The sequence below is a fragment of the Phalacrocorax carbo genome, chromosome 21 (assembly GCF_963921805.1).
Source record: "Phalacrocorax carbo chromosome 21, bPhaCar2.1, whole genome shotgun sequence".
NCBI classification, from domain to species: domain Eukaryota; kingdom Metazoa; phylum Chordata; class Aves; order Suliformes; family Phalacrocoracidae; genus Phalacrocorax; species Phalacrocorax carbo.
In genome coordinates this window covers 1,128,198-1,154,380 of record NC_087533.1, presented here as the reverse complement: position 1 = coordinate 1,154,380, position 26,183 = coordinate 1,128,198, and the positions used below count along the sequence as shown (strand labels likewise).

Here is a 26,183-nt window from a genome sequence, read left to right as displayed (position 1 = left end):
ACCACAGGATCGTGTGCTCACAAAACTGCAGTAACAGCTCACGTCCCAGGCACGAGCAGCGCCGGGGGGATTTTTTCCTAGCCTGGCATAAGGTCTTGTCTTGTCTCACCCCGCTCCTGTTCCTGGCTTCCTCAGTGGCAAATCCCAGCAGCCAGATCCAGGCTTTCTGCCTCCTTCCCTGGCCCTGGGCCAGAGCAGAGAAAAGCAGTAATACCCAATGGCTTGGGGGGGAGCATGGTTTGAAGAGGAGCATGTGATAAAGCTGTGGCCTCTGTGAAAAAGGGGAGAAATAAAGAAAAAGCATCCTTTCACCTTTAAAAAAAATAATAAAATCAATCTTCCCAGACTCAATGTAGAAAAAAACCTCTTCAAATTGCAGTCTGGGCATGACAAGGCACGCCTGTGATTTCTCAATCAAGTGACAGAGTGCCCGGCATCAGTGGGAGCAGGCAGGGCTCCTCTCCGCCGTCCAAGGCCAGCTCAGCCGGCTGAAACCAGGTGCCTGCGAGTCCCGGCTGGGCAAGGCTGAGAAATGCCACCCAGAGAGAGGAGGGCAGAGAGCCTCTCGGACTGAGCTAGTGCGTCACCGCTGGGGCCACGGCAGTGAAAATTAGCTGCTGAGCTGGAAATGCAAGCACTTTTTTTTTTTTTTTCCCCCCCCCTGAAAACCAGGCAGAAGCCTGGAAGGTTGAGGCTGAAGGTGCAGCAAGGCTCAAAAAACAAACTTCCCCTTGCTATCGTCACCCTGCAGGGAGTGGGGAAGGGCTGTGCCCATCCCCGGGGGATCTCCCACCTGCCGTCTTTCCTGGACGTAGACTGAGATGGGGAATTTTTTCCTGGTGCTGAGCAGTGGGAGGTGATGCCCTGCCCGCTCTCGACACCAGGGGAGAGGGGTGAGTCCTTCCCCTTCCAGCTCCTTACCTTACACGTTCGTTGCTTTGCTGGTGCGCTGGGCTCCCGGCAAAGCCCACCCGCAGGGAAATGCAGGATTGAGCTGCGCTGGGTCTCTGGCCCCTGTAAGAACTCAGCCCTTGGCCTTAGGATAGTACAGACCTGTAGCTAATTAACAGAAGAGGTGTCAGCCAACAGAGGTCAAGGCTTTTGCAGCCTTAGGATGGATCCAGATGATCAAAACCCAAACCTTAACAACAGGGTCCCAACCTCCCATTTCTTCTAGCTGTGCTCAGCATCACAGAATTTTCATGGTACCTCCTGGCTCCTACAGGACCACCAGCACCCAGGTGCCGGGGAACGCGTGCCCGGCGAGCACGCGGGGCCGATCGCACGGCGGGCGTTTATTTCCAGTTTGCTCGAGCGCCGTGAATTTGCGCGGAGCGCGGCGGGGACCCGGCGCTCTGCAGGTGAGACCTGCTCTCGGTAACAGGCAAGCACCCCGCGCACGGGCGGGAAGCGGGCAGTGCGGCTCGGGCCTTTGAACCTCACCAGAGCAGGCAGGATTTCTCCCGTCCCATCCTGCAGAAGAGGAGATCTAAGAACAGCTCGCACCAGCAGCAGCTGGCTGAAGGAGGGGGCCAGCTCACGGGGTTTGCTCCAGAGCATGCTTTCTTCTCTTTTTTCTTTCTTTTTTTTTTTTCCTTTTTTTTTAATGAACAGTAATAATCCTCCTCTGTTTTTTTAAACAATTTGAAAATATCTGACATACGGGAAAAATAATGAATTCCGGTTTTTGCCTGCATTCTCTGATCTGTCAGTCTGCACCCAGGAGCCGCGCGCTCGGCGGGGGAGGAGGAGGAGGAGGCAGGGGGTGCTGGCCTACATTGGGTAGATAATGATTTTCCTGCCTATCCCCCCTTCCAGGAGAAGGTTCAGGCTTGTCCTGCAGCTGAGGGGAGACAGGCTTTACCACAGCCTTTTCCTTTAGCCCTTTTTATTTCCATTTGTGGTGGTTTGTGGATGCAGTAAAAAGAGGGATGTGCGTGGAGGACCTTTCTGCAGTCGGCTCTTCCCTGGTGCCCGGGGGCTTGGGTGCTTGATCCCCCAGGTCCCTGCTCCTTCCCCACGCCCGCTGGCTGACGAGCCGAGCGGTGTTTGTCGGCTCTGAGATAGATTAACACAAGGCTGTTAGAGGTTAGCGCAAGATTAACGTAAGGCTGCCACAGGTCTCTGTGCAGGGCAGCTGGGCAGAGTGGTGGGGCTTGCACAGGAGCAGGGACAAGGGGCTGATCCAGCTGGGAAAGCCTGGGATTCAGGGTGACTCCAGTTAAACGGACCACATAGTCTGTGCCTCCGTTTCCCCTGTGCTGGGGTAGGTGTGCGACAGGGCATCATATTAATGAACTTGATTATTACAAGGCCAGTTGCGCAGGTCGTTTTTCCTCCATTCCTATCCCATCCCTCCCAACACATCTGGGAATTTTTACCCCGACCTCCCTCCATCCCCTGACAGGCAGAATTGGAGCCATTACTCACGATTGCCATGGGTCACGCGTTCGACTCTCTCCTTAATCATCAGCAATACCCTTTGGTTTAAGGAGAGCCAGGGCAACTTATAGTAGAAGCAAGCAAAGCAAAACAGCTCCCTCCGAAGACTTCAGGACCCAAATCAGGGCTTGGCAGTGGCTGTTGACATGATTCATCCAAACACCGACTTGAATGGGAGAATTAAATGAGGAACTGGCAAACACAGAATCCCAGGCTGGCGGGGGTTGGAAGGGCCCTCTGGGAATCACCCCATCCCACCCCTGCGTGAGCAGGCACCCCCAGAGCAGGGGCACAGGGCCGCGTCCAGGCGGGGGGTGAATGTCTCCAGGGAAGGGACCCCACAGCCTCTCTGGGCAGCCTGTGCCCCTGCTCTGGCACCCGCACAGGGAAGGGGTTTGTCCTCATGTTCAGGTGGAGCTTCCCGTGTTCCAGCTTGTGCCCGTGGCCCCTTGGCCTGGCGTTGGGCACTAATGAAAAGAGCCCGGCCCCATCCCCCTGACACCCGCCCTTCAGATATTTATAGGCATTGATGAGACCCCCCCTCAGCCTTCTCTTCTCCAGGCTGAACAAGCCCAGGTCTCTCAGCCTTTCCTCATCAGGGAGAAGCTCCAGCCCCTGATCCCCTTGGCAGCTCTGCGCTGGCCTTGCTCCAGCAGTTCCCTGCCCTTCTTGAACTGGGGGGCCCAGACCTGGCCACAGCCCCCCAGATGTGGCCTCACTGGGGCAGAGCAGAGGGGGAGGAGAACCTCCCTCGCCCTGCTGCCCACACTCCTTTTCATGCCCCCCAGGGCACCGCTGGCCCCCTTGGCCCCAAGGGCTGTGATCAACCCGCTGTCCACCAGCGGGCCACAATATATTTGCTGGGGTTGTATTTCCCTTTCAACTGGACCAGAAAATTTTAAGTTTCTTACTCTTTGTGGAGAGAATATTTCAAGTAAACGATCAACACCCAGCCAGCTACCTGTCTGCCTGCGCACACAGCATCTGGCTGTTTATTAAAGCTTGGAGGTGTTTGCCAAAACTTTCCTTTTTTTCGCCTCATATGAAAGGCTTTTTAGTAGAACACAAATGCTCACTTATCCTACGTCAGGTCTGCTCATGTTTTCTCCAAAAATGGATGCTGCCCAGAGCCAGGTCTCACAAAGGATTTCAGAACTTCAAAGTTTGGTTTAATTCCAAACCAACATGAAAATCAAATATTCGAAGCACTATCTGGCACCAAACCCACCACCCCAGCTTGAAAAAACAAAGAGTATGACAATGATAGTCCTCCACATGACCTGGAGAGGGATTTGGTGGGGGAAGATCAGCCCCTCCTGGGCAGAGAGTGGGAAAGTAGAGCTGAGCTGGCGAGTTCAGGCAGAGCTTTGGTGCAATTAAATGAAACCAACTCTGCAAAGCTTTTCTGGGTTTAAGGGATCTGCAGCATTCTTCAGCAGGACACCATTCCACTGGAGAAATCCAGCCTGCCGACCCAAAGAAATCTAGAAAATATGGGCCTTTTGGTGGCTGGATGGAAACGGACAGAAATCATTAGGGGGAAAAAAAAGAGTTTTAGGAAATATTAGCCGTTTGTTTCCCATGAGTTCTTAATGCAAGGAGGGTCCCTGCATCACACGCAGCTGCAGAAACAGGAGGGAAACAGGGTTGCAGGTTGCTTTGGGTGCCAGGGCAGCATCGCTGTGTGTCCACTTGGGGTAGAGGAGACATCACTGCTGGCAGCCCTCCCTCCCTCCCTCCCGCTCAGGCACGAGCTCTGAAGTGCCACAAGACAAATAGGGCTGAGAAAGAGATACACTATTTAAACTTTCATCACTATTTTTCTCCCTGCTCCCCTTGTTTCTTTTGATTTATTTTTTAGCGTGTTTTCCCCAGGCTGTGCTGTTTGCCTGCATCTGTTTCCTCTCCTTCTTCACTCGGCAGCAGCCGAGCACCTTTCCGAGGGCACCCACAGCTGCCCTGCATTTTTCAGGCTGTCCAGGCTCAGCTCCCCTGGGTCAGCAAGAAGAACGAGGCAGCAGAGCTCCAGCAGCAGAGCAGGATCAGGCTGGACACAGAGGGACGGCAGAGGACCTCCAGATATAACATCCCCCCTCTTGCTATCCCTCCCTGGCCAAGCTCGGGGGCAGCTCCTTAGGACTTGTCTATGTTGCAGGGACCATGCAATTGCCAAACAAGAGCCCCGTCTCATCTGCACCCTTCCCGGAGCGGGTGACCCTGCCAGGGCTCAGCATGGGAGAGATGCAGGAAGGATGCCAGTCATGTAGGCATCCTCCAAACAACCAGCCTTCCATCCCACGCCAATCTCAGCAGGGCCAGAGGCTGGCAGCACAGGGGTGGAGGCTGGGCACTTTGAAGCAATGCCAGCTTTAGCACCGTGGCCTCTGTAAATTGACAGTGTGCAACACGGACTGAATCTCTTCGGGCTGCCTTACGTAGGGAAGGACGACACAGGCAGCTTCGCTGATAGTTTTCCTTGCAGGAAAACTGAACCTCACCCTGCTGAGCAGCCTGCAGGCAGAAATGGTCTCCAGGTTTCAGATGTAGGGTGCAAAGGAAAATCTGGTCGGTTGTGCTTGGAGGAGGGAATATTATGGGTTGGAGTCAGGACTCTCAACCCCACGACTGACCCTGTTTGCAAACTCAGACCACTTGCTCTGTATCATCGCCTTTACCTTACCTGCCAAAGCTCCTCCTCTGCGAAGGCACCGCAATCCTAGTTGCACCGGGAAGGGAGAGGCAGAATGGATGCATGTCAGGATAGTTGAGGGGAAGGTGCAGTTGCAGTCCAGGATTAGGTTTCCTCCAGGGCTCAGGTCACCGAACCCCGCAAATTTGCCATAAGTCTCCAGTTAGCTTTGCCCTGAAAAATATAACCCGTGACAACACTCAGACACAGCAAAATCTCAGCCTTTAAAGTGTTGGACAAAACCTAAGAGCCTGTTTATATCCTTCCTAGCTCTGAAGAGCTGCTGGAAATCGGAATCCTAAATGTGTAAAGTCCTGATAAATGAAAAGCTAAACATTCATGTAGCTGTAAGCTGCTCTGCAGTGGTTTAGGCCCTCACAATTTGTAGCCTTCAGGCTTGATAATACAGTGAGACCCTAGGCAGTCTGCTGGAAAGCTACTGCCAGAAACACAATCCCTGTAAGGCGATTCTCTTATCCAGTCTAGCAAGATCCATCCTAAAAGCAGTTACGTTTTCTAGCCTTTTCCCTCCCCTTGGGAAGCCATCCTAGACACTTGATGAAACAGAGAAGCTTCTTTCTTCCCCAGTGTCCAGATTTTCCTGCTTTTTCCCTTGTCTTGTCCCAGTTCTTTCACTACAACCAGTCATAGTCTCCCAGTCTTCATTTTCCCAAATTAAACAAGCCAATCTCCTCTGATCTCACCTGGTAGGAAAGCTGCTCGTCCCCTTTGATCAGCTCCACAGCCTTTCTCTGTGTCTGTCCCAAACCCAGTTCAACGTGAATGAGTGTGGCCAAATCCCCCGCCCAAGATCTCAAGAGCATCTTGCAGAGCAACCCCAAAGCACGCCCAAGGCTGGCAGGGAAAGCAGACACTGGTTTCAAAGAGGAGGCAGTTCCCTGCAGCTACCAAGAAGAGGAGAGGATGTGCCGGTCCCAAGCGGAGCACAGAAATGATACAGCAGCTAATTAACTCGTCATTTTGCTGAACATCATTAACACCGAGCTTATTGTCAAAGTCACACCCCCCCAGTCTTGCTACACTGACCGCTTGCAGAGGGCAAGTGCCTGCTCCTTTTTGGAGCAGGACAGGATCTTCTTGGGAAGGTAAGGAGACCACAGAGGCTGCAGGTTAAATCCTGCCTCTTTCACAAGCACCTTGCCAGCCAGCAAACCTGGACTCAAAATACCCAGCGTGGAGCAGAGATTAGATTTGCAAAGGAAAACACTCTCTGCAGGGTTTGTATTGCAAAAACTTCCACCCAGCAAGCAGCTGTGTGCAGGTCAGGGGAGCGCCTGGGTATAGTCACCCAGAGCAAGTGTACTATGATGCCCTCATAAGCCTGACTTGTCTACAAGATGCAAACATGCCTCTTTGACAAGCCTGCGATGCGATGTCGGAATACACAAACACTTCATCGCACCACAGCACAGCTTCCAGATCCACCCTTACTGCACGAGAGGGTCAGCTGAATCCCTCCAGGCTGTCTCCCTACGCTTTCCTTGCTGTAGAGACAAAATATGGGAGCAAACATACCCTTGTTCACCTTGGTTTCATCACCTCCGTGGGACCTCATGTTCTCACCGAGCGCCAGCTCGCTGGAAGGCAGCTGGCCCACCGAGTAGAGTTAGCAAACCACTGTGGAGGGCTGGGGATGCTTTTGGTCTAAACTTAGACTCAGCTTTGGGGCTAGGAAGCACCTTCCAAAGGTTTGTAGCACATTGTGATCACCAAGAGCATCTTCTGGTCACCGTTATTTGCTTAACACACATGTAAGATGAGCCCAGAGCCTTGAGTTTCACAGACCCCACAGGGAAGATGCGCAATGCATTGGTGCTGCCTCACCCAAGAGATCTCGTTCCTTGGGGGGGACACTTGTGCCAAGCCTAACATCAGCTGAACATTATGGCAGGCACATGGCTCCGAGCAATCCTCTGCCTCTCCAGCCCAGGAGCTGGGTGGCCCTTCCCCACCCGTGAGCATTTGGGGTTGAATCTCTCAACACTGTCCCAAGAAGAGGTGGTTTGTTACACGAACCCAGCAGCAAGGAGATACCACCCGCCACAAAAAGAAAAACAATCAGCCTTAATGAGGACGAAGTACTGGTGGCTGGAGGCCTTTTTGCTTTCTCCACTTCCAGGAGCTGACTTCTGCCTGGAGGATCCTGGTATCTCAATAAATATTGCTAATAATTGAGGCTCTGTCTGCTCACCACAATGCTGTCCAGCTGACCGGCTGCCGGGAGCACTTAGAAATATCTGTGTTATTTCTTAGCCTAAGCTGCGGTGTTAGCCTGGGGTATTTGTTCAGTGCTGAATAATTCTGCATGGTCTCATTGATTAATCATACAGTTAAGTCTTGCAGGGCGGGATTGTACACAGGAAAGTCTCTAACTGGCCATAATATAAGAAGTTGCTGAATGCACAGCCCGAGAGCAACATACATTTATTTGTGTTTCTTTATGCTGATGTGCTGTAAAACGGGCTTTTCCCAAAGCACTCCAAAGGGCAAGGAGCAGAGACAGCAAGCTCTCGTACTTGTCCAAGCAGCCCACAGCTACGGAGAACAGATTAATGCCTGTCCAAGGCTGGTTTAACAACGTTCAGCAAGCCCTGTGTTTTGACAAAATCAGGGGTTTGATGGGGAGAAGCTTGTCATCGGTTCTTTGGAAATTTTTGCCTGCAGTGAAGAAAAGAGCAGTTCTCCAGCTGAGGTCCTGAGTGCACTGCGAGGAACGGAGACCTTCTGCTGGGGCGCTTTACCTCCCACCCCAGAAGCTCTCCGTGCAACGTCCATTTGGGGGTGATCCGTCTGGACTCCCACCGCATAAGCGGCTGCATGTCATCCACCTCTGGCTTGTTCCTGCGCTTGTGGGCTTGAGCCATCACCGATCCCTGCTCTTTCATTCTCTTTTTAAACTTTCCAGGCATGTAAAGGTTAACTCCATTTTCTTTACTGGCAGGAATAACCCCCCCCCACCCCAAACCCCAAACAACTCTTCCTATTTATATCCCTGAATTAATCAGAAAGGCTAGCACTTCTACATCTACGTGATTAAAAATTAGGAGACCGGATTCTATAGCAGTGCCTTATAATAATAACCAATCCTGGGAGCACAGTGGATGAATAATGGATCATGGCTCTACGCTACTGGCTTTTTGCTTTCCCCCTCTTTCTTCTTCTCTTTTTATCTTTCATTCTTCTCTTCCTCCTCCTTTCCCAGGCTGGAGTTTGAGTTTGGGGAAGGAATACATCCACCCGTCATTTTGCAGAAGTTAGAGCTGTTGAGAGACAGTGCTGATTCCTATTCATCAGGCCCTCTCCTCCCCAACCAGATCCCCCGGTTAGTGAGCCTGGAGACCATCAATAATTCATGGCTACGTGAGAATAACTGCGGGATGATAACCACTTACTTGGGAAGACGTGTAATCGGGACCCATTCTCTCTCCTCCTCATCTCCTTAAGCAGCTCATCAAGGCTTGCTGCTAATTGAATAGAGGGAAACAGAAGCAAAATAGTGGGTTAGAAAATGAGGTTTTCTGGCACAGGGAAGACGAGTGGTTCCATCACGAGGTTATTCCCTGTCCTGTGTCCCCTGGTTTCACGGGCAGCTAAGGGACGGGCTGGGCTGCTTTGAGGGGGTGGTGTTAAGCCAGTGACTGCTAAAAAAGAACCCCTTCAGATGTCAGCCACTGGGACAGGACTCCAGTCAGGAATATTAAACGACCCACCATAAAAGCCCCTTCACTTAATTCCGAGATGCTCTTCAGAGAAAAGCTTGTGGGTTGGTTTTTTCCCTGCTTCACATGATGAATTTCCAATATTTCACAAGCTGAGGTCAAATTCAATTAATAGCTTCAGTGAGGGGGAAAAAACTATTGAAAAACACTGGGTTTTTTTAAAAAACAGTATAAACTCATCCAGTGATGGGGTTGTTTTTTAAAAAGTGGGAAGGAATACTTCCTTAATTGTTAAATAACATTGGAATTAAGCAGAATTTTTCACCTTTTCATATGCAGGGAGTGACACATTTCAACTAACCCAAACCAAAAATTTTCACTTTTCTTTTTTTCCCCCACTCTTGTAGCCTGAAAAAATGTACATTTTGGATCCATGTAGAAAAGCTTCCCCCCTCCCGGCCCTGGATTCCACCCACTGAGCTGAAAAATCCCATTACTCACAGTGTTTGGCAGATGTGTATGTGACCAGCCTTGTGTGCAACCAGCACATCTGCCTTGCCTACAAATCCTGTGCCGATGCAGGCAGCCACCTTTGAATTGTCAGAGAACATAATCCCTTTCCATCTCCTGAATTCAGCCCAGCACTAGAGGAGCCAGCGAGGAGTTTTTAAATATTTCTCGGCCAGCTAAAACGCCGGGGCAGCTCGGGAGCAGGAGCAGAGACGTACTTGGAGTTTTCAGAGCCCAACTTCAACGTTCACTTTGCACGGCTCAGCCTGGTGCCAGCCAGCTCAGGGAGGGGGAAACAGCACTGACTTGTAACAAAAGCAGCTCCACTTTGGTGGAAAATTGGCAGGTTTCCCCCAGCTGCATCCCCTCGGTGAGGACGCTGAAGGGTAGGAGGCTTTTGCCACCCGCTCCTGAGCTGGGTGTGGAGCAGCAATTTCTTGCTACACCCTTTGCTAGCATGAGCTCTTCTGCTTGGGCAAGAGCGGCTGCAACGGAGATGCTTTTCCACTGTGTCCTCCACATTTTTGCTGGCTTCCCAATGCTGCTTGAGCCCGAAGGGCTCCTGAAACAGGCCACGAGGTGGCTGGGCAACATATTTATCTGTAGCGAGACCTGCATTTGGTTGCCCAAAGGATCTGGTTGGGAAGAGCTAGACTGACAGCTGTACCGACCTCTCCACCTTCAGAGCAGGTCTTGGCTAGAGCAGACTCAACCAGGGTAGCGGAGAGGAAAGGTCCTCTCTGCAGAATGAAAGGGCAGCCCCTCTCTCTGGCTGAATTTCCCATCTATTAACCGTGCTGGGGGTGTTTAGAGATGCCAGGCTTCAAGAGCTAGTCACAAAAGCAGAGACCACGCTCAGGTGCCCCTCATCTCCTGCTTCTCTATTTCCACAAGAAACAGATGCCCAGGGGCTGAGTGATACCAGCAAAGCCACATCCTGTAATGAGGATGCAGCCTCACACAGGCTGTCAGGCTGGGGTGGTTTCAAACAAAGGTTGAGATCTTAAATGTCGTCTTGACATCCCTGGCAAAACCTGCTTTCACAGAGGGAGACACTTAAAAGACACACTGTGGTGAGAGGGAGTCTGACCGAATGAGAGGAGTTTCACCACCTTTTGTGTGGTGAGGCAGCAGCACAGATGCTGAGCGAAAGCAACAGGGAAATCAAAGCAGGATGAGGGAGTTCCTCCATCCCTCCGTGGTGGAGGGCTGGCAAGGGAGCCCTCTTCAAAGGCAGGCACTCTGAAAACCACACTGCTGATGCCCATAATAAGCTGGTTTCCCCCCACCCGAGTGCAATAGCTAACAGCCCAAATCCAGCTCCCAGCCCTTCTCCTCCAGACGACACTCACCTACCTTCCAATTTGCAATCAGAGGAACAGGGGTCAGACCAAAGCCCCTCCGAGCCCCATATCCCATGTCCAGCAACAACCAGGTATTGCTGCCTGGGGGGGAATAAAAGAACAGGGCTGGCAAGCAGGGATATTTCCTTCAAATACTCTCTACCCTCCCATAGTTTGCAACTCAGGGACGTCCTGGGCCAGAGGTGTTTTTAAATATTTAGTAGCCCTTGGTGGATTTCTCTACCACAGGCTTGATCCTTCACATTACTGCAAAGGTCAGGCAGCCACCTGCCTGTGTCCTCTCTAAAACTTCAGGCAGTTTCTGCTGTTGTAGCTCAAATCTGGGGCACAGCTTTCATGTGAGCTGCAAAAAGCAAGCCAGCTATAATGCGGTGAGCTGGGGTGGCATGCTGCCGCAGCCCCAGCAAAGCCAGCTGCAGAGGTTTGAGAGGTCACAGTCCCAACCTGGCAGCCCAGACCCCACAGGTAACTCCAGGAAGGTTGGTTTAATGCTAGCAAACGGCATTGTCTCCTCTGCGCTATTTCCTTGCAGTTCCTCCAGATGATCCTGTCATTATGGGGGGGCCCATCATCAGCCTGAGAGCAGGAGACCCCCTCAACTTGACCTGCCATGCAGACAACGCCAAGCCAGCAGCCTCCATCATCTGGATGCGACGAGGAGAAGTCATCAATGGAGCCACCTACTCCAAGGTGAGGCAGGATGGGGCTGGGGACAAAGGCCGTGCTCTTCACTTGCTTCAGAAAAGCGTACCAGGCCTGGCACTGCTCTTCACACAGCCCCGGAACATCTAGGGCAGCGCCTTCAGCACTGCAGAGCTGAGCCTCTCAGCCCGCATCGCCCCATACAACCTTCCCCATGGAGAGGCTGGGAGGATGCAAGCGAGAAACTACAGACTTGTCACCTAAATGGGCCCCGCTCTGAATTTGGCTGGCTTTTTGTACCCTCTTGCAGCTTATAATTGCCTGGTGGGCCCACTTCCACCCCCAAAATCCCACCCGGGTGTGGTGTCAATATTGTGCACAGCACCACTGACCTGGCCTTGGCTGTAGCAGAACCTCTGGATCAAAAGGTGGTTGCAGTGACATATGGCCTCTCCTCCTCCAACTGCAATTTTCCATGAAGAATTGTCAGGGTCGCTGGCATTTTTTTAATTTAAACAGAAAGCCTTTATTGGGTCATAAAGGGAAACATCAAAGAACAATCAACAGTGTACTGAGAATGGGTCCCCACATGTTCTCCTCTTTATAGATGCCTGATGTCTGGTAAGTGCTAAAGATTCAGTAACACTTGACGTTTCTAATGAAAATTTTTAAAGAACAAAATTCGAGACATAAAATGGGTCAGTTTACAGCCATTTGTAATGCAAGCAAACTTCAAAGTCAGGAGTCAAAGGCATTCCTCTCAAGCTCCTGAAGATCTTTTAATAAACATTTCACCGTCTGCTACCACTGTGAAGCCTCCACCCAGCCTCGTTCCAGCAACATCCCGATGTGCTCGGAAAAGCAGAGGAGCCAAAACACCCTCCTCTCCTCCTCCCTGTCACTCTGCAGGGCACGCTGATGTCTCAGCTGGAGCTGAGCTGCTTCCTTGGAGCTGATGGGTGTGAACAGAGGGGGAAATTGCCCCCTCTCCCTGTGCGCAATGCAAGAGGCAGCACTAATTAAAGCCAGAGAGAACTGACCTCTCCCTCTCTCAAATCGAGTGGAATTAATTGAAATCCAGGCCATTGACATGCAGTTGTTTATAACTTATTCTGTTCAACCCAAGCCTTCCTCTCCACTGCAGACTGCTCAGACCTGGCCCTGGGGAGCCAACATTTAAGCCGTCTCCCTTTCAGGCCCACAAGTGATGGGTATCAGAGAAGAAAGGATGCCCCTCCTTTATTTTTCTTTAAAATATTTCCAACAAAAAATATTCTTCTGAGGCGGAGCTTCCAGGCTGCAGCTCCTTTTCACATGCGGTACAGAGACTTCCATGGCATTTTAAGCAGCTGCCAGGGATGGTCTGGAAGGGGAGTCCTGTTCTGCATGGGAGAAGCATCTTCCCTTTTCCTGCAGTCAGAGGGATAGTGTTGATGAACCTCAGTTTCCCCTGACTTACTGGAGGTTTTCAGGAGGCCCTTCCACAAATGCTGCCCTGCCACAAGCAGTGAAGAGTGATGCTCGGGGGCCAGGCGTGCACTGGGGCGGTCATCCAGCACCAGCTGCCTCAGAGCTTGTCACCTCAAGCGCCACAGTCCCCACACGTGCACAAGAAACATGACCATTTTTGTGACTGGCTTAACCTTGTGAAACACTGAAAATACCCTTCAGAAAAACTAATGGCCAATTTTAGCCATTTTTTGAATGGGAGGTTTGATTTTTGAGGGTCTAAGAAATGTTTTCCTTTCAAGTCTCCCTCATTCCTCAGTTTTCCTCTTTCTGCTTTTCAGTGCAATTAAAACCCAACTCAAATTTCATTTGATCCAGATATTCCAGTCAACCAAGAAGAAACACTGTTCAGGTTACTAATTGCCTGAAACCATTTATACTGAGCGATAATTTATTTGTTTCTCCAAATTTCCCATCCACCAACTGATTAATATATGTCCCCCTGCAATCACAGCAGTACAGAATATCCACAGTTGACTAAAAACCCCCATACTTACCCTGGTCCCTATAGCCTTAGGGGGCATTATAGGATCCTGCAGGGTTTGGAGGCTAACCCAGAGCTCAGGGGCATGTGGGGGGAAGGTCCTGCACAGGCTTAAGGTCCTCTGCATCCTCAGCCCCCAAATTGGGGCTGTCCTATAAGGGAAGGGCACACAGGGTGACATCAAAGCAAGCCCAGGGCAGAGTCCTTACCACCAAAGGCAGAACACCAGCACAAGAAGAGTACAGCAGGTTTGGTGACTACAGCAGGGTCTAGCAGAGCTGGAGCTGGAGCTGGAGCTGGAGCTTAAATACAGCTCCTGAGCCTATGGGTGAAGAGCTCTTGAGCATAAGCCCCAGATGAGGTCCATCAGGGAAATTAAGGATTGTTGGTGCAATCCTGATGAACAGGCCCTGATGAACATGTACTAATAGGTCTGGGTCCTGCTTCTCCCCAGCTTCTGGGCTGATTGCGGCGCCAATTTCTCAGCACCAGTCCTTGCCTGGTGCCTGATGGAGGCACAAACCCACATGCACCCAGGTGGTGAAAGCATTAGTCTTGCTACCGTATGTTTATAATTCATTAAAGCGCTTGTTTTACGTTGTGAGGAGGAAACTTGAAGGATAGAGACTCAGAGAGAAAAACTGCCGGCAGGGTCCAAAATACATAGTTATGGGATGGGTGTATCCATGGGCATTTGCCACTATTATGAAAAGCTGTGTTTCTAACATTTCTTGTCCCCAGAGGGTGTTGATAAACTGGAGAGAGGTCAGAGGAAAGCCCAGAGAATGATTAAAAGATTGAAAACCACACATCTTGAGAGCCTCCGAGGGCTCGATCAGTTTAGTTCACCAAAGACAGGGCTACAGGGTGCCGTGACCATGGTCTGTAAGAACTTGCAGGAGGATTAAGAGCTTGATGAGGCAGGGCTCCCAGGGCTCGCCGATGAAGGCACGGCAGGGCACCATGGCTTGGAGTCAAAGTGAGATACACCGGGGAAGAAACAAGGTGCCAAGGGTGAGCAGATAGAGCTGGTTAACCACTGCTGTACCAGGCTCAAAGTTTCAGATCTCCAGCATCCTCAGGTCCCCATCACGGTGATCACTAGCACGAGGCGAGCCAGCGTGGTGACGATTTACCGTGGGCTCAACCGGACCATTGCACAGCAACCAGAGACCCATGGCCAGGCTCAGCCCCGTGCTGCTGGCAGCCGGCATCACCACTCATTGCGATGTAAAGGGGCCCAGGCAGCTTTTTGCACTCGCCTGGCAGAGGTGCAGAAGGTGACAGCAGGGTAAAAAAGCCGGTTGCCCTATCTGTCCCCCGGCTCCCTCTTTCCTGGGATGGTGGGTGACACGTATCTCGCTGGAGCTGTGATTCCCAGGTCTAGGCACAGCAGGGCTGGAGGGAAGCAGATGGGAGTTAAGTGCCCAATTCCCAGGGAGTGCAGTGAAATTTGTCTGCGCTATTCCCCTAAGGCTTCTTGGCAGAATCCAGCCAGAGGAGCTGTTATTGCAGAGCGCGCTGCTTGGCTGAGAAACTCGTACGAGCGAGGGCTAGCTGTGTGTGTGCAGAGCCTGGCATGACTCTTGGCTCACGGAAGGGGCCCCTCTCCTGCAGCAAACTGCCTTTTCTCATCGCTGTTTCTCTCCCCACAGACGCTTCTCCGTGACGGCAAGAGGGAGAGTATCATGAGCACCCTTTTCATCGCCCCCTCGGACATTGAGAATGGGGAGAGCATCGTTTGCCGTGCCACCAACAAAGCCATTCCCAGTGGGAAAGAGACCTCTGTCACCATTGATATCCAGCGTGAGTACACGGCCAGCTGAGCTACCTCTGGGTGCTCTGTGATCCCAGCCTCTCTGCTGTCTCCCTCGCTGTCACAGGGCTGCCCACACGGGTCTGCCTCCGGTCAGGAGTGGGATGCTGGGGTTTGGGGGTTTCCCTTTACTGGGATTGACTGGTACATCGGTATGGTAAAGTCAGAGACACAAGATCTCATCTCCCTTGAGCTTTCTCGGGCACCAGACGGACATGAACATCCACGGGGACAGGCTGATTCCCAGCTTTTTTATCTTGTGGCCATGGTTTTGAGCAAAAGCAGCACCAGCTGCCGTGCTCTGGGTGGGCATCACACGTGGTCGGACAGCGTGCCCTGATCCAGGCCTCTGGGGTCTCGGGAGCAGGGATGGATCCCAAAGGTCTTTGGCTGAGAAAGCAGCATCTCTGGACACAGCCAGTAGCAGAGATAAAGCCCGTTAAGATTTTTGGTACAAAAACTTGTTTCCAGTCTCACAAGCTGTTCAGCGGTAAGTTTTTTATATTGTTCTCCACTGAGATAGCATATTAGACACCTAATGGTTGGGAAGTCTCCCTCCTGTGAAATACAGCTAGCGTCAATCACCATCTGATGGGGATAGGTGTGTGTCGAGAGCCACATCATTTACCCTTTACTGTCAATCCATGAAGCACCATCTTCCTTCCTCAAAAATTCACGTTTCACAGATCTCTTCCCTCCTCCTCTGCAATCGCTGTTGCTCTCGGGCTCATCCTGACCTCCCTCCAGCCGGGCTTCATTTGCACACACAATTCCTGCAGCTGTATTTACCAACAATTTGCAAATGCAGGGTGTTCAATATTAGCATGCCAGCTGCTTTCCAGAGTCCAATTAAAACTGGCTGAACAAACTCAAGCACAGCAGAAAATTCACCATTTAAGACTTCCAGCTTTTGCTGCCGGAAGATTAACAGGCTCTTGGGTCGCTGGATAGCATGTCCTGACAGAACCGGCCAGATAAAATGAGATAATAGCATGGGTTATTTCACAGCCGGCAAACAGTTACAATAGCTTGGAGACGCACACGCATTCTCACAAACAACGCAAAGCCGGAGACATCATTACACTGTGCTGTACAGTGTGGGGCAGGAGGTGTGAGCTGAATCCCTGAGCCTGATGGAAACCGCTCTGAAAAGAGAAAGACCCAGTAAAGTACACCAATTTCTACCCCAAGCTATTAAATGCCTCATGCTGTGAAAGAAATAATAATATCCTATCTAGCTAGCCAAAGTATGTTGGTCTTAATGGGGTCTAATGAGGATATCAATTTCCCACTGCCGGACGGGTGATGGAGGGATAGAAAAATACCAAGATGGATGAACCAGCCTGCGGTGGGATGGATTTCATTCCGGATGCAAGAGCCTGCTCTAGCTGCTTGCCCAGTCCATTAGGTTTCACTACCGACCTGATAAGCAATTGGCTGCTTTCGCTTTGTGAAGGGCTAAAGGTACTTTTCTTAAGCAGAAATTATCTGGACCACTCGTTTCTCCTGGAGAACTGTCTTGTGCAAGGCTGGCTGCAAAGGCTGCCTACCCTTGGGCACCACGGCGGCGATGAGAGGAGGCCCTTCCCATGGGTCTTCTCCCAACAGCTAGCAGAGAAGCAGCACCTTGGGGGGAAAAAAAGAAGTGGCTTCTGCAAGGATAAGGAGGTAGGCAGCAGATTTTGGCTGGTGAGCTTTCCCCAGCCTGGCGCAACCTGCTGCATTTCACCCCGGAGCCTGCACATCTCTGCCTCCACCGTTCACACCATAACGAACATTGCCCAGCTGCACGGTTCAAAAGAGACGGCCTTGCAAAATAATCCCAGGGAACTAAAAATGATCCCTCCCAGGAAGCAGCAGCCTGGTAAATCACTCCTCCTGCTTTCATTTCCTTTTGCAACTCAAAAGAGCATCAAAAATGCTCGTGCTCAGCAAAGAAACGCCGGGATGGGGGTTATTTCCTACGCAGCGTGTATGCGTATGGTGGGAGAGAATATCCTCTTTCAGCTCATGCAGACTTGAAGTTTGGCTCCCATCAACCTCATGTAAGCACTTCCTGACCATTTTAGCAGTGATGAAATAGCTGAGTCATAAAACCCTCCCTTACAAAAAAAAAGGGGTGAGGGGGAAGGAACTGAAAAAAAAAAGAAACCCAGAGCAGGGTCTGTAATGGAAACACTAAGCGACTCCAGCTGGAACATCTGTTCAATGTGATTTCCGTTCCACCAGCCACATCAAAGTCAGCCTCCTGTGAGTTATGCGCCGAACATCACAAGTGGGATTAAAATCATGTTGAATAGTTTGATATGCCATAAACTATTTATACTGCCAGAGCCCAGTGGCTCTACGGAAATGCACATCCAGCGTGCCGGGACGGGGAGGAGCCGGGTTATTGCTTATCCAAAGCCATTTGCTCCAAGCCTCTGCGCACACATGTGCAGTTGCTCATTTTTACACCTTTTTTTTTTTATTTCATTTTATCATGGCAAGAAGGGATTTCACTGCATCTGTATTTTCTGCAGGAGGTGGGAGTAGGAGAGAGAAAGTGGAGGGGCTGCGGACCAGGGTGATGAGCAAACCGAGGCGCACGTCGCAGTGTTGGAGGACCTCATGCTGCGTTCATCCTTGTAGCACTGGAGTATTTTACTCCCACTGGGGAGTGTGAAAGCCCAGAGCTGAAGAGGCATCTCACCCTGCTTCCAGCTCCTCATTGCTCCTCATTCAGCCCACACGCTGCTTTTGGATTCAGGGTAGAGGTTTGGAAGGGCTTGTCTGGAGGTCTGGAGGGGAGACGAGCATGGAGAGGGGTCTGCCCATGCCCAAGGGGCAGCAATGCAAGAGCCAGCATGGTCCCTGCAGCCCGTGGAGCTCAGCCCATGACCCCAGCGATCATTTCCCAGGTGCTAATCTAAAATAGCGGGAGCTGAAGGGTTTGCTCGTGTGCCTCACGGACTGCACGGCTGGTGAGGAGCGATGCTGGTCCCCCGGTGCGAGCGTGCTCGCGGGGAGACGCGGTACCTGGGCGTGCGAGCATTTGCATGCACGCTCTCCTCCCGGCTGCCTGTAGGCTAGCTCTATCTGATTCCATCATTCAAATTAATTACAAGAAGCCAGGCAGGAATTATAATTGTAACCGAGTGGAATTACATTCTGATGAGTTACAATTTGTCTGGTGGGTTGTGTTTTTTTTTTTTTTCTTTAAAATAACCCAAAACACACTCGCACGCACAAACCCACGTTATCCATGGCACCCGCCGCCTCACGGGGAAGCCACCGTGATATTAGAAAGCCCAATCCCATTTGAGAAAGGCAAGATCAGAGTCTTTAATTCATTTCCTTTGCTATTTTTTTTTCTTTTTAATCTGGTTTTTTTTTTTTATTTTGAGTGCAGGAGGGAGCAGGGCTCATTTTAATACAAAGAGGCTCCTCTGTAAATCGTAGGCACAGCTACTAAACCATCAAACAATGGGGAAGCTACTAAAGAGAAGTGTGATTCATACTTAACAAAGGAAGGTGATTAGCTGTTGTTGTATAACAATAGGGAAGTGTCAGGATGCCTGCAAATGAATTAGGAGCCCACTATATATCTCTGGGCTGTTATGTTAGGGAAGCTCATTTATATTCCCAACTGCGCCCATCTTTATTGTCATTTGAATTGCACATTTTAAAATGAGATTAGGGTAAATTGAAAATACCTATAATTTCCCAGACATAATTTCCCATCAAGAAGGCAGGTGGCTTTGCTCGCAACAAAGTGGGGCTCCGGCTGGGTAAATAGCACGGGGCCTAACGAGGTGGGGACTCGGCGAAGGGGGAGGCAGTGCAGCGCGCCGGGGGGCCGCAGCCCGCCGCCCTTCCCTCGCCCGCCTCCCCCAGGCTGCCGCCCAGCCAAGGTCACTGCCGAGGCCACCTCGGAGGCTCCCCTTTCGTCCCCAGCCTTGCCGCAAGGGCTCCTCCCGACCCAGCCCACGCCGGGCAGGGAGAGGCAGGCTGGAATAACGCAGGGTTGCTTTGGATGCTGTCCTGCTCCCTCGGCACGCGGAGAGGCTTTCTGCTTTCCTCCCCTCCGCTGCAGCTCTGCCGGTGCCAACCCTTGGCGCGCCTGTGCGGGCCTCATCGCTTTTTCTCCCGCAGCTCCTCGCACACCTGAGGTTTCACCCATTGCCATTACCTTGGCAAAGTGGTAGCCAGAAGGGAGGTGGATGTCAAGCTGGTCTCGCATCGGTGTGCCCAGTTAGAGCCCGTACCCTCGAGCAAAGGCGTTCAGCAGTTTCCAGAGAGCCAGGTCTCTCCAGCAGGTCCCTGATTTGTGTATGGTGGAGGCAGCTGGTGGAGGGCGAAGCTGGCAGGGAAGCTTCCATCTCTATGAAGCTCAATGGCACTCCTTGAGCTTGCATTAAAGCTGTGGCTTCACAGCATCCAAGCGGTGAATCAAGAATCATCAGATCATTTAGGCTGGAAAAGACCTTTAAGATCATCGCGCCCAACCATTAAACTAGCACTGCCAAGTCCACCGCTAAACCAGGTCCCTGAGGCGCACTAAACTACGTCCCTAGGCCACTGAGCCCTGTCCCTCCCACCACCCCCGGCCCTGCAACGCTGACCCTTTCCCCAGCGCTGGGCTCCAGGATGCCCACCTGCATGTGATGCTAAGGGAGGTCCCCCACGTCGGTGGGTGCCAACCAGCAGGGCTGACCCCCAGCCCCGGCTGCTCAGCTGCTGGGCAGGAGGGATGCTGCTCAGCTGCAGCCTGTCCCTGTGCTCCAGCTGGGAAGGATGTTGCTGAGATATTTAGGAAGAGGAGAGAGGCAGCGGGTAGAGATGAACACGTAGCACAGCCTATTTTAGGATGTATTTTTGCATATGCTGCATCAGACTCCCACCCTCCCCACAGGAGACCCCCTTGGCTGGATCGATGAGCTGACATCAGCTCCTCTCCGCAGCCACAAGGCAGTCTCCAACAGGACAACTGGTCCTTCAGGCACCTAGGAAAACTCTCCACAGGCCATTTCTTTCTGCTTTTTCCCTCAAATGAGGTCCTGTCCTTAAAACCTAAAGCTGGAGGGGTAACACCCTCTCTCAGACTTCATTAAAAATTAAAACAACTCTGGATATTCTTATTCCTCATCTCAACGTTGCACCCTTTTCTCTTCTGCTTGCTTTCATCAGTTCTCTCCTAAATTTTGTTTGCCGCTAAAGCATTTAGATGCTTATCATGTACAAAGGAGAAGAGAAACCGAGCACCAGTCGCAAGAACCGAAAGGCCTGTGACACCAGTAAGGACTTGGCAGAGATTATTAGGCTGATGAAAGAGCAGAAATGCCACTTTCAAGTTAGGGGATAGACAAAAGATCATCATTACACAGCAAGATATTAAGTGGGCGCTTTTCAAAGCAGGCAAGTTTATTTCCTTAAACAGGAATCAGAGCCGGCGTTAATATTTTTCAAGTGAAATGCTACATCGAATGGCGTGCGTGGCTCCTCTTTCTGTCTTATTTACTGAACCCTCCAAGACAAGAGCAGTGTTCATGATGTAAGCCTGTCTTACACAGCCCTAAACTTTATATCACAGCATTAAGGCATGTCAGGGCTTTTGCCGTTGTTTTCTCACAACCAAACTTTGCTTTCCAGACTCGGAAGCCTGGCAGGCAGCGGCCACGGGGATGCCGTGCCGCATCTTCGGGTCGCTCACGGGCTTGTCGCTGTCTCTTTGCAGACCCACCCCTGGTGAACTTGTCCGTGGAGCCACAGCCAGTCCTAGAGGATAACACTGTCAAGTTCCACTGCTCCGCCAAGGCCAACCCTGCCGTCACCCAGTACAGGTAAGCGCCGGCGCTGCGCCTCTCGCTCCCGCCCTCCGTCCCCGCCGTGCAAAGTGATTTCCTCCCGGTGACCCAAGAGCGCTCAGCAGCTCCAGCCGCAGTTTCTGGTGGATATTCCACTTGCTCCCGTGTCTGTCACTGCTTGGTGGTTGTGGTAGCTCATCCCCGTGGCCTCTGCTGTCCTCCGGCTGTGGGGATGCAATGGCTGGAGCCAGGCCCCCCTGATCCCCGCAGAGCAGCAGAGACCTGCTGTGGCGCGGTCCTCTTCCCAGCATCCCCGCTCCGATGGCTCCCCGTCGCTGCTCTTGCCTTGATGATGTTGTTACACGTTGAGAGGCTCCAATTGCCTCCGCATTAGGCCGTCTGCTACATTTTGCTGCATGCAGCAAGTCCTCAGTCAGAGATTCACTGGCGCTTTGGAGTGGATTAAGAGGCCTGGCACCGAGCTGGCAGAGCCATCTGTTTGGGGACATAACGAGCAGAGCGTGCCGAGTGAAAAGTCTGTTATGGGAAAATTCCTAATTTTTTTTTTGCGTGCTCTTTTATGATTTAAACAATACAACTCCATTGCTGTCTCCGTGTAACCCTTAAGCAACCGCCGTAAGCTTCTCTAACCCCAGCAGCGCAGAGCAGAGCTCAGAAGAGACCAGAGCAGAGGCGTCTGGGCTGGAGACGTGGGGGGACACAGGGGATGGGGTATCCTTGAGTGGGACGTTCTCATTGAGTGGGTGGGATCATCGCTGCTAGCCGGCGTCTTCCACTGGCCGTGGTGGGCTCGGAACAGGGCACGAGCGGTTGAGGGGCTGTTTGGCGTTACGGGGAGAATCACAGGAGGAGAAAAACGCATCGCTCGCAGCTGCAGTAGGTCTGGGATGAAGGCGGTGCATGGGGCTCCCCGCCTGCACCCCTACGCCGAGGCAGTCCCGAGCCAATCTTGATCAGTACGCGTCAAGGTGCTGCAGGGATGGCAGAGCGCGACTCCGACCACAGCCGTATCCCGCAGCAGCGAGGCCCATTGCTCACCGCGCTGCGTTCAGTCGGTCTTGTTCACTGCAGAAGGTGAGCAGTGGCTCTGCACCAAGCAGAGTCGCTGCCGTGGGCTCATGGTTATGGGTATGAGGGCTGCTAGAATTAGAAAACACCTCTTCTCACAAAGTTTTCTCATCTAAGCAGACAAAAATATGGGTATGGAAAGGGGTCATCACACTTCGGGAGAGGAGGGCGTCGTGCTCGGCCTCCTGGCTCCGGCTCTTGGCCAGGAGGGCCCATGTCTGAGCCCACGTGGAGACATCACGCAGCAACCAGGTCACCCCCGTGCCACCACTGCGATCAGCTGCTCGTCACTCCTGCCTTGAAGTTACGAGCGTGCACACGCAGGCGTGCAATCAGTTGTGGGTTTGCAACAGCGTCAGTTGATAATAACAGAGGAGGCACCTCCGGGGACAGGTTACCATGACCCGCCTCCTGTTAGGCTCGTACAGCTTAATTAGTACAATCGAGTTTGCTGGTAGGAACGATTCCTTCTGGCTGGATATCTGCTATCAGCACAACAAAGCAATAATTGCGTTCCTAGTTACACAGAGGAGTTATTAATTTGAGAAGTCAATTAATGTCAAAGATACAAATAGCCCTGTTTTCATATTTACAGTTAGGAGGAAAACGAAGTGCGTGACAATCTGGGGAAGGATCTGGGCAAACATCCCACGTGGGTCTTACGCCCACGTCAATCGATTCTGCTACAGTCAAAGGCAAAACAGCCACCTTTGGCTGAGGAACCAGGCGGTGGCAAGATTTCTGCTCCAAAGACAGGGCATCCAGCCTGATGCTCAGCAACAGGCGCTCTCACATCATCCCCAGATCCCCACCGGGCTGATCCCCTGAACAGTGGAGCAGCCTTGAAGGTTCCCATCTGGGTTTTCTCCTTCCTCTTGGGTGTTTCCACCCTCTGGGTACGTGGCTCTCCCTGGCCAAAACAACGCTGGATTACTTTATCTCCACCAAACAGCAGATGGATCCGCCACGCTGCTCCCATCCCTGGCGCTGGCTCACTAGCGCAGGGCTTTTGCTGTCCCCTGTAGCTGCAAATGCCGCCCGCAGCCCTCTTCCTTCTCACCCATCCCAAGGCCACATGTCGTGTCCCCCTTGTTCCTGAGCACTGGGGTTTCTGCCTTGCTGCAAAGCGCTTCAGGACTCATTTCATGATGGCTTTTACTATCAAAATTAATTGCACTTTTTTTTCAGGTTATGCTTTCTCATAAAAGGGATTTGCGGAGGGGGGGCACCCAGGGCATGAAAAATTTAAGCACTTTGTGTTTCTCATTTCTTAAGTTCCCTGTTAACTGTTCCATGTTAGCATCGCACAAGGCTTTTTCCCTACCACTGCGACAAGCAAGCAGGATTCAGAGGGGCTTCCTTCCACTTAATGGCTCTAAATCACTGGGAGCAGGGATTCATTCCCCTTCCAAAAGATCCCAAAGCCCTTCACTAACTATGTAAAGGCAGCAGATGTTTCAGCACCGAAGCTTGGAGTCCTCTGGAGTGGGACATCCAAGCAAGGAGCCCCCTGCACCTTGGTACGGACTAGGAGGGAAGGTGGGTAAAGGGGTGGGACATGGAAAGCCCCAGCTCTGAGGTACTTGGAGGTGTGAAAAGGCAGAACATGAGCTCAGTGTCATCCCCAGGGCCACCTGGGACCCCGTCGCTGGTGAAAATGAACTCATTCTGCCCTAAAAACAAAAAATAGAGGGAAAGTGTGTTTTGGGTTTTTTTTTCCTTCCTGGGGAGAGAATATATCTCCTATGACCTCCCTCATCTTCAGACACAGATACCAGATCTTAGTCTTCAGCCAACCTTTATTTTTAATACCTCCCAATATGTTTGTCAGCAAACAGCTCCAAACACAAAGGAAAAATGACTAAACAACATAAATCCCCTTTTCTGGGCGTAAATCCACAGCCAGTTCCACAGGGCCACCCCTGCTTCGAATACAAGAGCAAGCCGTCACCTTGCTTGAATTTGCAAGGGGCGATAACTTTTGCATCACGTTTGCATGCTGGGTTTTTCTGGCTGGGAAAAGCAAGCGAGGTCAAACATCTCACCCGAAGGCTTCACCCAAAGATGCTCGGCTGGGAAACGTCTGTGAACCGTGCTGCTCGTTCGAAAGAAGCCACTAAGCCGGTCCTGGGGTTTCAAGCACAGAGCCCTGACTCTCTTCATTAGGGTGATAAGGGAAAAGAAGGAAAATTCAACAAAATTTCTCAGGAGATGAAAATCTCCCTCTGCCCCCACCTAAACCCCCACAGAGAACATAGCTTTGATAAAATCAAGGCAGCTGCTTTTTCCTTAAGAGGTTCTCTTTGTGCTCCCTTATATAATACATCACATACGTGTGGTTTTTAATGCGAGGAAAACCAGGTTAGAAAGGAGACCTCGGAGCAATCTGCTTCCAGAGCCAGAGTGGAAAGTTACAGCCTGCGCCGCATCTTCTCTTCTGGGGGGGGATTTAATGACATTTTGTCAAAATTGACAGGTTTCCGTGAAATGTTTGGCCTCAGTGGCATTTTCTAACCGGAGGAAAAGCCACAACCCCTCTACCCTAAGATTGCTGGCATTTTGTGGTGTTGAGGGCGGGCTGGGGCAGCGAGACGTGGTTCCCCTGCTCCTCTTCTTAGCTGAGGACACCCTGGAGCTGAAATCCCAGTCCTCCTCCCTCGCTGGCAGCCACGATTCCTTGACGAGGAGCATGTTTTTCCCCAGGGGGGTTTGTTCGCCCGCAACGTCACCTGGGCTGTCACTCGCTTTTGGACACGGGGCAGGCCAGTGTCACCAAAAGTGACTGGGGAGAGTCAGGGAGAGGGCTGGCAAGGTGTCACAGTGAGGCGTGAGTGGGGTTTTTTTGGTATAGGGATGAATTAACCCTGGCAGCAGGGGTTTTGCTCATTTGCATGTTTTCCCTCTCACCACGCAGAGCAACCCCTGCACAGCTGTATCGCATGGCCTCTACAGGGTCTTCCATCCCATCCAGGCTGGGTTTATCCCCTCTCTGCCTGGGAGCATGTTCCCTTTGCAGCTAAAGAGCAGCTCAGCCCACCGAAGTGCCGGTGCACAGCTCCTTGCTGCTGCCGGTGCAGCATCTTCTCCTCGAGAAAGGCTCGAGGGGACCTGAGCTGCTTGGCAGCACCTCCATGGATGTGTCCCCATCTGCTTTAGCGCCACGGACATCGGGCTGGAAGCCCAAAGAGGCTCCCTGGTGTCCCAGCGACGGTGGGGGAAAGCTGCCCCTTCCTCTCCCCTTGCCTCAAGCCGCTGCCTGCCTCTGCCAGCTCGTTTGCAGGCAGAGCGTCACGTCGCCACGGTGCCAGGCTGGAGGCAGCGAACGGCTCCACCAGGCAGCGAGCATATGTGCGGGCAAATTGCACGCTCGTCTTCCTCTAATAACACGCTTCCCACACGCCTCTGCCTCTCGGTGGACGATTCTGGGATGGGGAGGGGGGGAATTTGGGAATTTACTGACTTTCTTTTGCTGCAAGCAAACGGGCAAGAAAGGGAAAGCGAGAGAGAGTAATTAGCTGTCGCCGTTGTTCTGCCACCTGTGATGGCGGGTAAAATTAATGGAAAGCAACAGAAGTCGGGGCTACGTGAACTGACTCACAACCAGGCCTCCTCTTTGCTCACTTCAGATCTCTCTATTTGCCAATCTTCTCTTGGCTTTTGATGTCTGTTGTGTGTCTGTGGGGTGTTTTTTTGCTGTTATTATTTATCACTCGCTGTAAGAAAGAGAATCTTTAAAGTGGCAGAAGAAAATGGGAAAGTTTAATATTGCAAAAGGCAGAGTCCCTCAGCCTTTTGGGCTCCTCCAATGATGATTATTTTTGCAGAGCGATGGGGAGTTGGTACAGGCAGGGCAATAATACATATCTCACTCTCGCGCGTTGATACAGCGCTCTCGCCCCCAAGGCTAGCAAAGACCTTTGCAAATAACGTTATCTGTGTAGTCACGGAGGTGGGGGGACATTTCAAGCCGCCCTCCAGCATCAGCTGCAGTTCTGGGGACCATTGCACTTCCCAAAGAAGGCGTGGGACCGACGGACAGACAAACAGACATAGGTGGAAAGAAAGCTAGCCCTTCCCAGCTGCTGCAAGGTGTCTGGCTCCGGCGTTGAGTGCGGCAGCCGTGAACAACATGCGCGACGCTCTGTAATGGTGTAGGACACGGCAGAAGATGC

The 26,183-nt window shown here is 51.8% G+C and overlaps 1 protein-coding gene across 2 annotated transcripts in view; it reads left to right on the top strand.

Moving 5' to 3' along the window:
* The window catches only part of KIRREL3 (kirre like nephrin family adhesion molecule 3), a 347,109-nt gene that overhangs the window by 277,463 nt on the left and 43,463 nt on the right, over positions 1-26,183 (top strand). For both annotated transcript variants that reach the window (XM_064470894.1, XM_064470893.1), the window contains exons 5-7: positions 11,218-11,375; positions 14,976-15,126; positions 20,853-20,958. In XM_064470894.1, the coding sequence (XP_064326964.1) occupies positions 11,218-11,375; positions 14,976-15,126; positions 20,853-20,958 (415 nt within the window). The remainder of the gene's footprint in view (positions 1-11,217; positions 11,376-14,975; positions 15,127-20,852; positions 20,959-26,183) is intronic.